The 18,159-nt window shown below is 33.4% G+C and overlaps 1 protein-coding gene across 1 annotated transcript in view; it reads left to right on the top strand.

Moving 5' to 3' along the window:
- PPP1R3A (protein phosphatase 1 regulatory subunit 3A) overlaps positions 1-18,159 on the top strand; it is a 43,517-nt gene that overhangs the window by 15,285 nt on the left and 10,073 nt on the right. Inside the window, exons 2-3 of the mRNA XM_012736163.2 lie at positions 17,714-17,772; positions 17,870-17,994. Coding sequence (XP_012591617.2) covers positions 17,714-17,772; positions 17,870-17,994 — 184 coding nt within the window. The remainder of the gene's footprint in view (positions 1-17,713; positions 17,773-17,869; positions 17,995-18,159) is intronic.

Genomic DNA, 18,159 nt, shown 5'->3' with positions numbered 1-18,159 from the left:
AACTAATAATAAATAATAAGCATAAAGATAAGTAAGTTATGTTAGAAGATGATAAATTCAGTTGAGAAAAATAAGCATGAGAAGCTTAAGTAGAAAAAGGCATATTCTTCCTTCACTATTTTCAATGAAAAATGCACTTTATTGAGAAGGTGAGAATTGATCAGAGACTTGAACAAAGTCAGCCATGAAGATATATGGGGGAAGAGAGCTCCATGCTGAAGGAAGCAGCCAGTGCAAAAACTCCAGGAGAGAGAGAACAGGATGGTTTGAGGAGTGCAAGGAGGCCAGTGTGTGGCTGTAGCAGAGTGAATGAAGATGAGCATAATAGTAGATGCAGTCAGGGAGCTTGCAGGGAACCAATCATGGATAGCATTAGAGTCCATGGAAGGTCTTTACCCAAGTGGAGAGGTGGAGCAATAGACAAGCTTGTGGTTTGGGAGAGAGGTCAGGACTAGTAAAAATTTAGGAGTTGTCAGATTGTAAATGATATCTAAATACATGAGACTGACTGTTATCACCAAGAATATAATGTACATATACAAGACAAAAGGAACAAGGGCTGAGCTCTGGGGAATTCCAACATTTAGAGGTCGGGGACTAGATAAGGAAGCGGCAAAGATGGTTAAAATTGGGAGCCAAGTTGTACAACACACATGTTGTTCTCTAAAAGTTATGACCAAAATTGCTTCTACAAAACTATTTCAGTTGCCATAAATTGAAAAATCTCTGTCTTGGTGATGTTTTTAGTTTCCAAAAAGTGCCTTTGTGCTTATAAGCTTATTTGTTTCTTTCAACAACCCTGTGATATAGGTCAGGCTGGTGTTATATTCTCCACTGTGACAACTGCAGAAAGAGGATTAAAAAGATTTACATACTTTTCTGAGGTCACAGGATGAGCATGTGGGTTTTGAGGGGACTTGAAAAAGTATTTTTGACACCACTGCATATGATCTTTCCACTCTGCCCTGCCACACAACCCCACACTTAACTAGACTAGCTGAGACTAGTTGAGTTTGCTTAGTTGGAAAAGTAGTCCATCACAAAGGTCTTTGGCAGGGAGGGTTACTTTTGTGGTTTTTTTGAAAATTATTTTTTAAGAACACTAAAAAGGAAATAAAGCAAAACCTACCCTTTATTTATAATTTTCGTTGCAACATTCTTATCTCAAGCCATTCAATTTCATTTCCTTGAGGAGAAATTGATTTGAAGTATAAACTGGCATTTTTTTTCCGATGTTACTATGAATACACACACACACATAATCTCACAATTTTTTAAACAAAAATGAAATTATGCCATATGCCATGCACATGTATTGGACTAGAACCTGCTTTGTTTATTCACCAATATATCATGTATACTGTTTTAGACTGGTTTGTAGAGTTGGAGGGTCTATTTTAGAATGGGGATGGTGTCCATGTTTGGAAACAAAATGTCGAAATCACGGACCTTCTCCTTCTATTTTCATTGGATTCTAATGCTCCTTAGGTCTCTTGTAGCCCATAGGAATGAGTCATTATCCACACAGTGTCAGAGGAAGGGAGAGTGCAGAAAAAGCACAGATGAATATATACAATCCACAGTTTGTCTTTGACATCAAATTCTTTGGGGTCCCTTTCTCCTTTCCTCTGGCTGACTTTTGTCCAGATACCCAAATTCTATTCTTTAGGTCCATTTTGTTTCCCCTGAAGGACCCAGTTGTTAATTCTGTTTGAGTGATGGTGGAGTCATGTTATAGTTAATCTAATCAAAGAAGAAATTCTATATTCATGTTATCTAAAAAAACGCTCCAAGTCATTGTAGCTATGATTGTTTTTAGTTTTCAGAATGTCTTGATTACCTTGAACATAGATTACTAATAATGTGCATATTGGATAAGTTTATGTAAATTGGTACTAATGAGAAGAAAATATTTTCCATAAAATCAGCACGATATATACATGTATATATCAAGCAAACCATTAAAAACTGATGATTCTGAAAGACAGTAAGTGTAATGCTTCAAGTGCTTTCACTTATGTACCATATCAGGCAAAAAGAAAAGACTAGAATATATGCGGTTTTGGTATTTTTATATGAAATATTCTCTCACACATAATAAATTCCAAACACATTAAACTATCAGCATTATCCATGAACATGCATTTAAACCATTATATTGCAGCTCTACTTTTTCAAAAACTGCCACCTCATCTCTATTATTTTCACCTCAAGACTCTAATTGTTTCTTTTATGAGATCTAACCTACTAGTGTCCTTGGCGAAAGTCTGTATGGCACTTGCATTTACAGTAATTGTTTGGGCAATTTGCCACATAGTCCAACAACTGGAAAACATTTTGCTAGGTCTAAATCTTCATAAACATGATTAACTTTATAATAAGCAGTCGTTTTTAACTTAGAAATGATTAATGTCTCTTACCCAAAACATCTAGGTTTCCTTTCAGTTAAAAAACAAAAAAGTAAATTTAAATTCATTGAAGTATGGATAGGTACTCCTCATGATGAATGAAAATTAATTGTATAGACTTAACAGTAGCAGAAATGCAATCCATATATAATTTACATTTGATTTACTGTTTGATAATCTATACTCCTTTCATCCTTACTCTCCCCCCTCCTCAAAAACCTTAATAGCAGAATATTTTCATTGAAGGACTTAATTTCACATTAACCATACCTTCATATAGTAAAAGCCGGTGTAGAATAGTAGTGTAAATAAGTGCTTCTCAAACCTAGTGGTACATAAGAAAGGGAAAAATAAGGTACCCATCCCCAAATCCCACTACAAAGACTATTTAATTGGTCTAGGGTGGTCCCAGGCATAGGTATTTTTAAAAGCTCTGCAGACGATTTGATATGCATGAGACTTGAGAATGACTGATATAAACAAAGGACATAAATATGCTGTTTTGATTTATAATTTAAAATAATACTGAAAATCTTTTAATTGATCACAGTATCTCCCAAAATAATGATGCAATTTAAACAAAGGAAAGTTAGTAAATTCAAACAAAATAACATATTGAAAATGTATTTTTAAGCATTAAAGAAGGTGGGACATTGAAATAAAAAGAATAAGCTTTATAAACTACTTATTGTTTTGCCCCTGTAATGACTTGGAGAAAGGGCACATTTCCTTGGAGAAAAAGGACACCTTACACAGCATAGCAAAATTAATTTTTTTTTTTTGAATGAAGTAAACTTTTAGAAAGTATTCATTTTTTTGAAGACATTAGTTAAGGTGGTAAGGACAGATTTTAATCAGTGCTACATTATTGCAATAAAGAAGAGGGTCTAGTATGAACTGAAGTTAACTTGGATTTGTACAGAGAAGGGAGAATGAGGGAGTAGGGAAAGGGGTAAGTGGAAGCTTAGTGGAGTCAGGAAGGTGAAAAGTGCAAAGGTGGTCTGTATAAATGCTGACTGGGCTAGCTGTGCCTATTAGCTGGCAATTACTAGAATCAGGATTCTATCCTTCCACAGAGGCTGGGAAACAAAGGCTCTGTCCTTCCTGATGATGACATTTTAATGGAATGGCTTTTGGGGACTTGAGAAAGACACCACTGAGTTGTAGGAGATACATACACATTTCAAAGGGACAGAAAAGGGATTCATAATTTTAAGCCCCTTTTAGTAAATGGTGCTCAGGGGACTATCTTTAGGTTTTGGCTAGAACAAACAGTAAATTCTTTTGGAAGCCTTGAGCTTTCTCAAGTAAGCACTTTAGGAGGGGCTAGGGTCATCCTAGGAATGCAGCCTTGAGTTATTAAAAACCATGCTAATATTTGTTTAAGTCTTTTAATATGCAGAGAAGTGGTGAACAAAATGACTTGTCTTGAGAAGCTATAGTTTTTGTAGGCCAAGGTTGAGGCCTAGTTGAGAACAGAGGCCTGAAATCCTGGCTAGAGTTTGGTCAAGCAGAGAATCTTTGTCATTATCATTGTTCCTAAGATCCACCTATACTCATCTTTTAGTTCCTTTCACCGGGCATTTGTATCTCTTTCATTACATTGCCCTGTGTTGTCCCATCTGCCTACAATATTCTTCTGCTTCTTCATCTTCATCTGAGTAATAATACTAAGCCTTCAGGTCTGAGACAAAATGCTTTCTCCTCCAGGAAGCCTTCTTTGGCCACTCTCTTCCCTGAGTTTGGGTTAGTGTTCTTATTGTTTTCTTCTTGTAAGACTCCATGATACCCCAATCATGAAACATATAATTGTGATTTTTAAAGTGCTGGTTTGTGTTTATCTTTCATTGGACTGTAAACTTTCTAAAGGGAAAATGTGTTCATTCTTAGTCTGTACTAGTGGTTTAACTTCTAGCTAAGATATTTGTTTAATGAATACATGTTGAATTTTATCCAACATTATTTTCTGAATTAGCATCATGTCCAATAGGAGGACTGAGTCATTTTAAATCCACTTGACAGTTAGTGTTGACTGTAAAGCCCTGTGCCGTCTTGTTAAAGGTGGGGCAGAGATCCCTGTCTTTGTCAACATAACTGCATCTCAGCATTTGGCTCTTGCACCTGACTCCTTTCACAATCCCTGTATGTGGCCCAACTTCCTCAGTCAACTTCTCCTTGCCCTTCTGTTTGTATCTGGCCCCCAACTTGTCCTTCCCTAAGCACCAGATTGCTCTTATACTAATCTCCAAACATAGTCTCCTTAGTGAGACCTTTACACTTCATTTTAGGATTTCCTGGTAATGAACTTTGCTCTATCTAGTCAAGGATGCAAAAGACTTCAGCTGGGCAAGCCATCTTGGCACTAATGAGCTTCTCCTGAACTCTTCCATCCCCTCAGGTTGAAGGCTCCAGAGAAAATGAGATGGTATCTCTACTGTAAACTTCCTAAATCACTTGGATTTTTTTTCTGGATTATATGTTAGGCTGCATCATCTCTGAATCTGCTTGCATGTACTCCAGATTAGAACCTGGGTAGAATCAATAAATAATCAATAAAAATCAATAAAAAAATCAATAAATAATTAGATGGTTTATGACATTTAATATTGAAATTAACAATAGCCAAAATATGAAGTGTAATTAGTTGCTTGTGGTAATTATACTAATAATTACTATTTATATTATAATATTATCTCCTATTAGAAGTGTTTTAATAAAACAAAATCTGTGTAGGATATCTTCCAGGACTAATGTAAAAATTATATTAATAATTTTATATGGAGATGTGAATGTTTTGTCATCAATAGATAGAAACTTACATAGACCCACTGTAGAATTTAGGGTATATGGAGTTTACAAGTAAAGAACTAAGGGTTTGTTTCTCCTGAAATTTAGTAGAGAAATAAATAGTAATGAAAGATTATATTGTATTTTAGATGAGGCTAGAGTAATAAAGTGGCAAGAAAATGAATATAGACAGTAAATAAAGTTCCAGATGAAAAGTTATACTATAATGTATTTTCCATAACATGGTATGTGGATAAGCTTCAAAAAATACTTGAATACCTTTCCATGGATTCTGTAGTTAATTATGCTGCAGAAATATAAGTTTGATCCCCTTCTTCATAGACTGTTAGTTCAAAGACTAAATGACTTTCACTCCATAAAATTTTTCATGTTGTTTCAAAAGGGAATGTGGGTGTTAACTTCATCTTTTTGCATAAATATAAAATGCCAACATAATACTAACAGCTGATACTGATTGATTGCTTGCTGCATGCCAGATACTGAGTGGTTTACGTCAGTTTCCTCAATTGATGTAATATACTGGTATGAATACTTTTATTTGGTTTAATTGCACCCTTTTTTCTTGTGTCCTCTCTCTTGGGCCTTTCCCTGCCCTCTTTTTCTTTTTTCTGGTCCACTACTCTTTCCCCACTCACCTTCAGTCCAAATTATTGAACTGCTCATTATACTATTCATTTTTCAGGGTTTCAATTTTAAAAAACAAGCACTTTCTTTGCTTTGGCCTGTCATTAGCTGCAAACCAACTCATTGAAGAAAAATATAAAATCAGATGTACTGAATTTTGACTGACTTAGTCAACATGGGTCAAGTGGTTTGTATGTATAAACCTGCCTTAAATCAAAGAATCATGTCGAAGGAGAGGAGGTCTTCGAATGTGAACTGGTAAAGTCTCCATGAGTGCAGAATCTTTAGTAAAGAAATCTGTGACAGGGAATGGAAGAAATAAAATAGTTTACGAAAGGTGTGGGTGAGGGGTTGGCAAAGAAAATGTTTAACACAAAATATGGACATTTGTGAGATATGCCTCAGTGCTTTGTGTTAATAATTTGCATATTAAGAAGTCACGAGTCTGCACATTAATGAATCCCTAACTAGTCTCTGACACAATAGTCTGATACCGTCCCTGGAGAAGTCATTATGGCCTATCATGTCAATGATCCGCATATTAATGACTCTCTCACATGCTCATCAACAGGTAGCCTAATAGGCTTCCATTGAGTTCTTTTTCATTTGCTTTTTAAATATATCCTCTCCTCCCTTCCTTTTGTAATACTATTGTGAAGAATTGACAAAAAGGTGCATTAAGATGATTTTAATGTGTGACGTAAGTTCACAAAAGCATTCAATTTAGAAATAATCCTTTAAGACTTACTGAGTCTGCCAAGAAAACTTTTTAAAAGCAGTTAAATACAAAACCAGTTTGATAATAGGTTTCTTATTTGGATTTTTATCACGAACCATCTAACCCAATTTATCATATTTCTATTTTCTTTGGTATATTAATTTATGGTTTGATTCACATATGTAAAAGAACTAGTTTGAAAATATGTTTATAAAATGGAATTGCTTGAGAATGGATATGAATTCCTACAGACTTCATATCATAGAGGCTGCTAAACATTTATAAAAACTAAAAAGCAGTAAGTAATAGGATAAAAAAATTAAAAATATAGAGGAAATACTAGACATATAGTTGATTGCATAGCAATCCAGAAATATGCCAGGGATCTAAAAATTGACTTAATAACTTTTAAATTTAAGATTTAAATAAAAGTAGTCACACAAGCAAGGCAATTAGTATCATACAATTTCTAACTTCCTTTGGCATGCTTTAACTTTTTTTAGTCCCAATTATTATATTTAAGATATCTGGTATTTTTACAAACTTAAAGTCTATGATCGACCATAAGAAATATTGAAAATATTGAAGCACTGCTCTTCTAGTACTTTTATTAAATTATATGCATCTCCACCTGATTTACTCTGCAGATAAAGGGAGGACTATTGATACATGTTTGAAATTCTTTGTTAAGAGTCAGGAGTGGGACAGAAACTTGGGGGGATGTTAGAGAAGTTTGTTACTTTGACTCCCATAAAAAATAACAAAATAAACAGGGACATGAGAACATCATCACCTTGGGGGACAATAGAGGGCACAGATGCTCAGGTGAGTGGCTGCAGTTTGATGCTCTGGGATCACACCTGCCACCTTTGGTTTGGCAAGAGATCCTTCTCCTGAGAAATGTCACTTCAGAATGATTTGATTGCAAAGTTGGAAGCCTTCATTCCTTCACTGAACCCTTCCAAACATACACTAGGACTATCACTTTACATTTAAGTTATCTTTTCTTAAAACAGTTTTCAAAAACAATATATAACACAAACTCTACAGAACTTGAATGTCAGAGCTCAGTATTTAACAAATCAAACAATTTAGGTGATGTTTACTGTAAATTCCAGAGAGAAAGTGTGTTTAAACAGGTTTTCTTTAACTGCTGTTAACTGGCTCAGTAGCCATGACTCTGTGATAATAACTTTTTTATACAACCACCAGCAAATTAATATCATTATGAAGAAAATAATGGTCTAAACTTAGAATCCTTAGGAAAAAAATATACATAGTAATACTCTGATAATTTCAGAAAGATGTAAGCAATATAAAGCTCTTAACACCTACTTTGTGGGGGAACTGTGGAGAATAGGAAAGTAATACTTGCAAGGTAGCAAAACTCTCAGCTAGACAATCATTTCTTAGCATTCATCTGCTTCAAGAGTGATGATTACTTCCTTTAAGAACTTAGGTAAAATAAGGCCTTTGGGCCAATAAGTTTAAGAATTTTTTTCTGCTTTTTATCTGAGGTCTATTCTTCAGTTTTCTCAGTATCCATCACTTACAAACATTGACACTTCTTTCTGGATAGAATATATTTTGCTGGTGGTGGCAGAAGAGTTACTTGGGCAAAGTTTACCTGTAAGTCTTCTTTGACTTAAAATTCATGAATTCTGCTTATAATTACATCCTATTTCAAAGCAGCATACAATTTTTCTGGTTCACACTTGGAACTCCAAGATTCTATGTAATTACGCCCTAGATCCTCACAATTTAGTGTCTCTTTAGAAAGTACACCTGTACAGAATTGTACATGGTGCTCAATTCAATCACAGAATTAAATCTAAAAATTCTTTCACTGATTCCTTTGGGGAGCAAGAAAAATAGTACCCACACTTTGACATGACAAAGAAGATTTAGACCTATAATCCTTGGTAGAAACTGAAGAGTTAGGAAATGAAGAAACTTTGGAAAAGAGACTTTCCAAAGACTTCTCCAGTAAGGTTATGTCATTCAGGTGCTTCTTTCTCTGCTCTTGAAATTCCCTGCATCAAGAAAGCAAAGTGTCATCGTTTTCAGTATGTTTTCAAAATCAAGTGCCAAGGTAGTGGTCAGTACTCTAATTTAGATATTGACATAGAGAAGGTTTTTTGAGAATGTTATCATTCAGCTTTATGCAAAACAGCAAAATAACTTGATAAAGCCATCTGGTCACTAACATAGTAGTATATTCTTAGTTACTTGAATGCTTGAGCAGTTTACTACAGTTTACTCAAGGGGCTTATGGCTTATCATGGTTTATGATTACATTTTTAAAGTAATTAACTAGCTTGTATAATAGATATTACTCAATACACTTATTTATCTTAATCAGTTGAAGATATTAAAATCTTTCACTATTTGAAAAGTTTTACTTGGCCATAAACAAAATGATACGGAAATAAATCATTCCATAATATGTAGTTGAAATAATATTAGAAGATTAGCTTAAAAACTGTACAGGTAAGATTTCTGTGGCATTAAATGTAAATGGATAATACTGACCATAAGATTTAATTGACTATTTTTGGATATACTGAAATTTCAAGTTGGTAGTTATTTCTATTGATTCTACCAGCATTTTCGTGTTTTGGAAAAAAATTAAGAATTTTAATTTTTCAAATTAAACATCTATATTATATTCCTAGAATATTCCTATTAGTGATATAAATATAGGGCTATATATTGAGAAGCCATGTTTTTTAATAGCAAATCTTAGACGAGCAAATTGGCTCCATTTTAAGCAATAAAGAGGGTGATGAGTGGTGGCTATCTGGCTGTGGAAAAGTAGGGTCATGGGGCTTGATCTGCTGATGGCAAGGAAGTCCATTTATCTGTTATAAATCCTTTCTGGAAAGGGATGTCAGCATGGGCGAATTTATGATCCCTAACCTAATCCAGAATCCCTAATCTAGTCCAGAATTTTCACCTTAAAAATAAGGAATGTAATGCCCACAAAAAACAATGTGCCAGTCAATTAAAAACAAAACAAAACTATGTGCATTACCATGTCAGTTGTTAGTCCCCAGATTCAGGATATAAGGGAAACAGAAAGCCATTTACTAATATTTTTTCCTTTGTGATTATTTCTTGCTTCTTCAATGCCTGTTAATAATACTGAATTGTATTCATTTTGTTTTCCTTTCTGGCATTATCATCAAGAAACTTAATGCATCTCTTCATCCTTCATTCCTTTTGCATAATGCCTTAATTTTTTTTTCTTTAGACACTTCTGTTCGCAATTAGACGTTTATCTCTCTGCTTATCTTTTATTTTTGATCAAATATCTCTCTTCTGTTTTCAGTTTTATTCCTGATGGAGAGAAGACTACTAGTATTGTAACAGCGAAGGAAAAGATGCTGAGTTGTAGTAGTTGGCTAATGTATTATGAACTTTACCTTTCATTAAGTAGAAGTTTTTGGTTTCCTCTTCCCTCCTATATATAAGGGGCTATGAAATGTCAGAATGCTAGAAAGGCAATTTTTAGGGAAACAGAGATATAACATTATGAAAATAAACAGTATATACTACAGTGTGTAATTATTTACCCTGGGAAAACCTGTTCAGTGTTTTTGCATGTGTTCACTTAGTACTAATGCTGATATACTGTTCTTAAATGACTTAAAAAAATCTCAACGGAGGTTTATATTATTTATGATTTAAAATATCATTTATTTCCCTTTTATTCTTGTGAGGTAGGGGAAGAGGGTAAAAGTAATCAAATGAGATCCCAAACTTTAAACAAAGAGGACTGGTCTGAACTTCTTGAGTAGTTTCACATTTTCTTTTTAGCTGTTTATTATAGAGTGAGAGGTGATGCCCAAGAATTCCAAGTTTGGTCATCTTTAGACAATTCTGAGCACTTTTAGGCAGAGTGTTAAGGAGACACAAATACAACATTCATGACTCAACTTTGAAATGATCCCTTTTTATGCCAACATTTTGATTCCTCTTGGAGAAGAGTTACACTTTGCTTTTTGCATCCTAATCCTGTCATTCACTCTGTCTGGCAATTCCAGCACACTAGACTTAGATTTTGTGGCACAGGTATCCAAGAGTTTTCACTCACATTTTAAGAGATGTGGGGCTTTAGCACAATGGCATTACAAGACCTTAGGAAAAACTGTATTATTACTTACACTGAAAACTACTACAACTTGACAGTGTTAAAATTAACCATAACTCCAAAAGCAGAAGTGCAGCATACACCGAAACTGCAGTAATATTAACATGGTGCCTAAATCCTGACACTGAATAAATCAATCGGGTAATAAAAGAAGGTGTGAATTAGCATTCCAGTGCACATTGTATTTGGAGAGGATACTTTTAAATAAAAGCTTACTTTCACTGAGGATCTACTGATTTTTCTTTGAAGGGTGGTCTTCTGATAATAAGTGTATATTTAAAAGGCTAAGTGAGTATGCTATTATAGGCTGCAATTTTACTTTTAAAAGTAGCTTGTGCATTATACATATAAAAGAATATGGTGTGCATTTAAAATAAAGATAACTCCAAGTAAAAGAAGCATAGGAATTGGTTTCTGAGGTAATGTAGAACTAGCAATCAGTGTGGTATTTACTACATTTCATGACTACTACTACTAATAAATTTATTAAATATTTCCATGTGTCAGAAACTATGCTAAATTATTCTTCTGTAAGGAGTAGGCAATATTTTGGAGAGAAGAGAGGCACAGAGAGATTAAGTATCTTGTCTAAGATCACCTGGTGAGTAATTGCCTTAGTGTTAAATTTAGGAAAGACTGAGATTTGCATGCAGATCTTTCTGCTCTTTTTCACTTTGGATTGACCCTCCATGAAAAGAACACTGACATGATGACTAAGAAACTTGGGTCTAGTTGTAGTTTTACCACTAGTTAGCTTGTTCAACTTCTACCATATTGTTGAACTGGGCTTGGGTTTCTTTCTCTATAAAATGATGAGATGGGACTATCCAAGTATGAAGTTCCTTACAAAGCAGAGAGGAACTTGGCATAAAAAGTAGAACAAACTTTCTGTAAGTTAGATGGGGCTCAGAGGTAAAGAGTCTGTTGAACTCAAATTTTTAAATGATTAATAGCTAACTCAGAAACACAAATTATTGTTTGTTTATTTTATTAGCTGGGTTGAGAATATCTTTTGCTTTCTACTCCATTAATATCTCATCATTTTATTCTGTAAGGCACATAAGATGATTGGCCTATTCTTCAATGCATTTCTTCTTTTCTGGGCACATACAAGATACATAAACAATTATTTTCTTTTGTGCATAGAGCTACAGCTTTCCTCAAAATAAGTGAGTGAGACTTGTTTAAAAGTCTGAGGCATAAAAAGGCTCTTCCTGTACCCCATCCCTGGAACTTTTAGAGCATCTGCTTCCATGCCTTTTTTCATATGTGTAGTTAGACAAACACTAGTACATGACACCTAACTCTGAGATCCCATTTAAAAATGCAGATTCCCACTCCCCACTCCAGAGATGCAGATTTGGTAGATCCAATTTCAGGCCACTGAAGCAAAATTTATAACAAATACCAGGTCATTTTCTCATGACTCACATTATGAGAGGCATTGTTTGGATGTAAGTTTGTGCCTCTTGAGCTAGCTATCAATTGGTGCTCTGGCTTTTAGCTTTCATTTTTCCTAAATTGTATCTTTATCTTGAATTTCTTGACATATTTAGAATAATTATTTTTTTACTTATGAGGTATTTGCATATGATGTCTTAAGCTTCCAGTGCACAATGTATTTGGAGAGGATGCTTTTAAATAAAAGCTTACTTTCACTGAGGATCTACTGATTTTTCTTTGGAGGGTGGTCTTCTGATAAGAGTATATTTAAAAGGCTAAGTGCTACTTCTGGTTTAGGTTTCACCTTAGAAACCATGTCCTTCTGGAAGCTATTCCTACCTTAGTGTATACCTCACTAAGCACGCAGTTCTCATACTCTGGGGTTATTGCTTTCTTTAATTGTCCATCCTCCCCACTAGCTTTTGAGCCCTTTGAGGGTGGAGATACTGTCTTGTTACGTGGGATGATTTAATGCAACATTTGGAAATTTGTGAGTACTCAGTAAATATTTGTTAAGTGATGAATGAATATGGATTGCTATAAATTTAAAATTACTATTATACTTCATAAATGTAACTATTGGCCAGCAACCATTCACTTTTTCCTATGTTTAGTACATATGTATTTAGTCATCATATGAAATTTCAATATTATGTTCCATTTCTTTGACGTGGGGGTAAATTTACCTCAAATTGTAAAAATGGTGCAAACCTTTGTGCAATTATATTGTGACAGAAAAAGGAAAAATGACAAATCTGTGCATTTTACATTCCAAAAACACTAATTTTCATTTCCTATTTGGTCTAAGATTGTTTAAGGTCAACATGTTTCCCACAATAAAGCTCACCTTCTTTCCTTTACTTATGCTTTTCCTAAATTTTCCATTTCAAGTGATGGAGTTTCCATTCTTTTAAATTCTAAAATTAGAAACCTCTGAATCATCCTTTATTTTTCTCCTTTCCTAAGTATTATCTAAATAGTAACAAAGCATGCTGCAAACACATATAAAACTAGTAAAAAGTAGGGGAACTGGGTTCGGGGCCAGGAAGCATATCTAAAAAAATGACTCTCCCTATTATCTATTATCTAGAGAGTGGCTGTCCACATAGTTTAATCTAATGGATTTGGTGCAGTGAGATACATTGACTATAGCAGAAGTTTGTAAATCTGGCCTCATATGAAAATCATTTTAGGAGATTCTTAGCACCATCATTCTCTATCCCCCCTCTCACCTTCATGCACAGGTCTATTAACTTAGATTTTAAAGAAGTAAAGCCGGGGGTTTCTGATATGAAAGGCAATTCTGGGAACTGTTGTTTTTATATATATATATATATATATATATATATATATATATATATATATATATATATATAGTAGTATTCATGCAAGAAGGGACTACCAAGGCAGAAGGACTCCTAAACAATCGAGATGCTTAAAGTTCCTATGTGAACTTGATTTCTAGTTCCTTAGACATTCATCTATGTAGAATGCCCAAATCTAGTAAACAGGTTGTCAAGGACTACTTAGAATGTTATAAACCTAGGTGAACAAAGTGTAAATGAGAAACATTTAATTCTCCCCAGTGAAGGACTAGAATAAAAATTAGAAACATATGCAATATTTACTGGTCCACTTGTTTTGGCATGTGTACAGAGATTAGGGAGGAAAGCCAAAGGAGGTGTCTATGTGAACACCTGAAAAGAAAATCACCCAGCCCTTAGGAGACCAGAAACAAGCCTGCAGACTAATTCAAGACCTTGCTGACTTGTAGTGCAGAAGCCCTCAGCTAACCACTAGACTTAACTCTCCCCAGCTTAGGTCTAGAGACAATATTGTAGATTTCTAATTCTCACGTATGCAACAAAGCTTAGCATTAAAAAAAAAATGTATGTGGAGAGAATTTATCAACAAATTATATTGATGCTACATCAAAAGTTATAACTCACATGTGGTTCATCTTCTCTTTCTTCATTATCATCATCCTTAACCCTCATTTTTTGTGCCTGAAATGTTGCAGGAGTCTCATGACTAGTATTCCTGCTCCTCTGTGGCTCATCCTGTCTAGGTTCTCCATTACATTATCTTCAGAGCTAGGTCCCTAAAAATAAATCTCTGTCCCATTTAATCCTCCAGGTTAAAAAATACCTAAAGAATTCAGCCCCATTTTGCCTGGCATGTGAAGCCCTTTACAATTTGGTTCAAACTGTCTCCAGTTCTGTCTCTTAAAATTCTTTCTCCAGAATCCAATCCTCTGAACATCTCACTGTTCGTAGATATGCCTTTTTCTTTTGTGCTTTCTTACTCTCATCTTTGATTTCCTGTTGTTCTCTCTGCCTATGATGACCTTATCATTCTTCTCTAATTGGGAAATCCCAGTGATCCCCTAAATCTAACTCAGAATGTTATTTCCCTGATTTCCCCAACGGTGTCTTCTTCATTTCTGTCCTCTCTTCTTATCTCGAAGAGAATTTCTATCATACTCCATTATTTATTATAATATTTACCACTTATAATAATTATAATTGCCTATTGATGTCTATGCCCATCATGACATTATAGCTTCCTTGAGGTAAGAAGCTAGAGATCATTTGTTTTTGATTTCCCAATATTTATTACAATTCATGGTACTTCATTTCTCTGATCTCTAATAATATTGGCCATCCCTTTATATGTTTCTTGGCCATATATACTTTCTCTTCTGTGAAATATCTATTTCCCCACCCTCTGTAATGAATTGTTTGTGCTTTCTTACTGATTTTTAAGAGTTCTATATTTATTCTTGATACTCATATATGTTGATATTGAATAACGTAAGCATTTCTTCCAATTTGTAATTTCTATTTTTTCTTTACAAAAGTCTTTTAATGAACAAAAGTTTTAAAGTTTAATAGAGTTAAACTGACCAATTTTTGTAATGGTCTGTGTTTCCTTTTTTTATTTAAGAGAATATTTCCTACTGTAAAGTCTAAAAGATATTCTCATATAAGAATTTCAACGTTTTTCACATTTAAGGTCTGAGTTTAACTGGTAATCATTTTCCATGTCTCCAGTTACTGAAAAGTCTTGTATTTCCCTACTGCTTAACATGCTATACTTGTCATATAACAAAGTTCCAGATATGTGTGATTCTGTTACTAAGCTCTCAACCCCGTTTCATTACTCTGTCTGTCCCTGTACCAATATAACTGTCGTAACAAATAAATCTTTGTAATAACACTTGAAATCAAGTAAAGCGGGTTCTCCTCCCTGCTGTTTTTCAGGAATATTTCAGCTATCATTAAATTCTCTATATTTCTATTTTAAATCCTACTTTCAAAATCTTTAAAAACTTATTTTGGAGTTCTGATTAGAATTGATCTGAATCTGCAGATCAATTTGGGAGAGAACTGACATCTTCATAACATTTTCTTCTTATCTATGAACATGGTATATTTCTCAATTTTTCTAGATGTTCTTTAATATTTCTTGATAGAATTTTATTCTTCTACCTGCATAAATCTTGCACATTTTCTATTAGTTTTGTTCATAGATATTTGATATATTTAAATATCATTTATTTCCACTTTCTTCCTTGTATTTATCCCTCAATCTAAATTTTTCCTCTGTATTTCTGTATTTACAAATTTTTGTGAGACACCAACATCATAATACACAGTTGAGTACTTAATCATTTTTTCCCCAAATAAGGCTCCTATACTTTTAACTCAATCATTGTTTAAAAATTAAAGTATTTTAGAGAATTGAATTAGATTTGCTAAAGGATACAAAACTATGGCTAGATAGGAGAAAAAAATTTAATGTTCTATAACACTAAGATGATTATAGTTAATAGAAATATATTATATAGTTTCAAATATCTAGGAAGAGGATATTTAATGTTCCCAACATGAAGAAATGATAAATGTTTGAGGTGATGGATATGCAAATTACCCTGATCTGATCACCGTACATTATATGTATCAAAACATTACTATGACCTCCAACAATATTACAGTTGTTATCAATTAAACAAATAAAATGAAATAAAAATGTTTTTAAATAAAAAGGATTGATAGTATTTTGGCTAGGTAAAAACAAAAGCCTTTGAATGACAATTAATTTTCCTCTACAAATGAGATTTTCAGTATTGTTATGGGAATCAAAAGGAAGCAGAAGCAATTAAATGCTGTGTAATGGTTTATAGTTTTAAGTACACAGACATTATGTGCATGGAGAAGGAAAGATGTGCCAGCTTGTAGTTGAGTTTTATAACAAAAAATCTTTGAATAGTTATCGACCTCATGAAATAATATAGATTTATAGATTAAGTCAGTATCAGTTGTGCAAACAGTATGTTTTTCTAACAAAATGATATTCATATAGAAACATTATTTTCATTTATGGGTTTGCTAAAGGTACCAAATGATTTTAGTAAAGTTAAAAGTAAGCATCATAAATACATACAAAACTGAATTACCTTCTTATATAGTCAGGATGGAAGAACTTGCAATTTTTCTCATGATTTGTTGAAATAAAATTAGCCTTCCTGGGATTTGGATCAAAATTCCTCATGCAGTGAAGATTAGACTCTATTTCACAAATATATTAGCCATTGCCAACTTTCCAGATTTCTTTTGTTATAGGAAAGTCATTGAGAAATGTATTAATAACTAGAAGAAAATTCAGCTGGGACAGTACAAGAAAATGTGGATCCTGGGTCAAATATTTCTGATAAATTGACTTGTGACATAACTATACACAAAGGGAGCTTTTTCACCAACAACATTTTTCCTATGTATTGCAATGGACAAATCTAAATTCTAATGATTTCACGAATACACCAAAATACAGTAAACCTGAAATAATGAGGTATTTATCTTTTTCAATGAGTATGCAGTATATGCTAGAAAAGGGAATGTGACCTGAATCATTTTAAAGAAAGAAAGTATATGATTGCATATGAAAGATATGAAGTTTTGATTATAAAATTGGCCTGTAGCAATACACATATAAAGTCTTTTAACTGAGTATAAATTTGGCTGCATTTCGGTTTTAGGTTAGCTTATTTCTTTTCCTCATTTTGTGAAGAGAGAGTTAATGTTACATCAGTTCTACTGAAAGAATTCTGAGTAAAATGAAACACAAAAAAATTAATAATTGAAATGTTAGAAAGCAATTTCTATGACCACAAATGGACTGTCAGTTCATAAAACTTTATCATTTAAACCAAGAGAAAAATGTTCACACTTGCAAAGATTTAATGCATGAATGATGGAATAATCTATATTTACATGTATTTTTACTTTGGTTATGCAAGTTTTAATATAAGCAACACAATCTGATTCAAAATTATGGCATTGTATGAAATATTTAAAAACATTTCTGCAGCCAATATTTACTAATATGTCATTTTAAAAGATCTATGTTGTTTAAAAATATACAAAGTAATACAAGAAAATATGAAAGGTTACTTAATGTTTATTTGGCTTGGTATTGATTTAAATTTTCCCCTGTATAAAAATGCTTAGACAATGGATTCCCAGAAAAGCAAGTAACCTTTTGTTTTCAATTTAACAGTAAAGAAGAATCATCAGCAACATCAGAAGAGAGTGACTTTGAGAATCCAAAGCTTACAGGTATATTATTATTTAATTTTTCAAAAAAATTTGGCTGTTTTGTTAAAGACTACAATTTAAACAATCTTACATTGGTACAATTATATTAACTTTTCAGATATTTATATCCCAACAATCGTTTGTTCTCATGAGGACAAGGAAGACTTGGAAGCCAGTAATCAAAATGTAAAAGATGTAAACAGGGAACATGATGAACATAATGAAAAAGAATTAGAGTTGATGGTAAGTGTTCTGGTTGCCACGGTATTAGAGAAGATGAATCCATTTATGCTTCAAAGATGCCACAATGCCTGCCTTTCAATAGCTTCAACTAATATAATTTGCAAATGCAAAAGCACAGCCTATTCTATCCTTGCATCTCTAGCTTGATCAACAAGGCACTTTGAT

Source organism: Microcebus murinus, chromosome 9, assembly GCF_040939455.1.
Source record: "Microcebus murinus isolate Inina chromosome 9, M.murinus_Inina_mat1.0, whole genome shotgun sequence".
In the NCBI taxonomy this organism is placed as follows: Eukaryota; Metazoa; Chordata; class Mammalia; order Primates; family Cheirogaleidae; genus Microcebus; species Microcebus murinus.
Note: the sequence above shows the minus strand (reverse complement) of the source record. Positions and strands in the feature narration are given on the sequence as shown.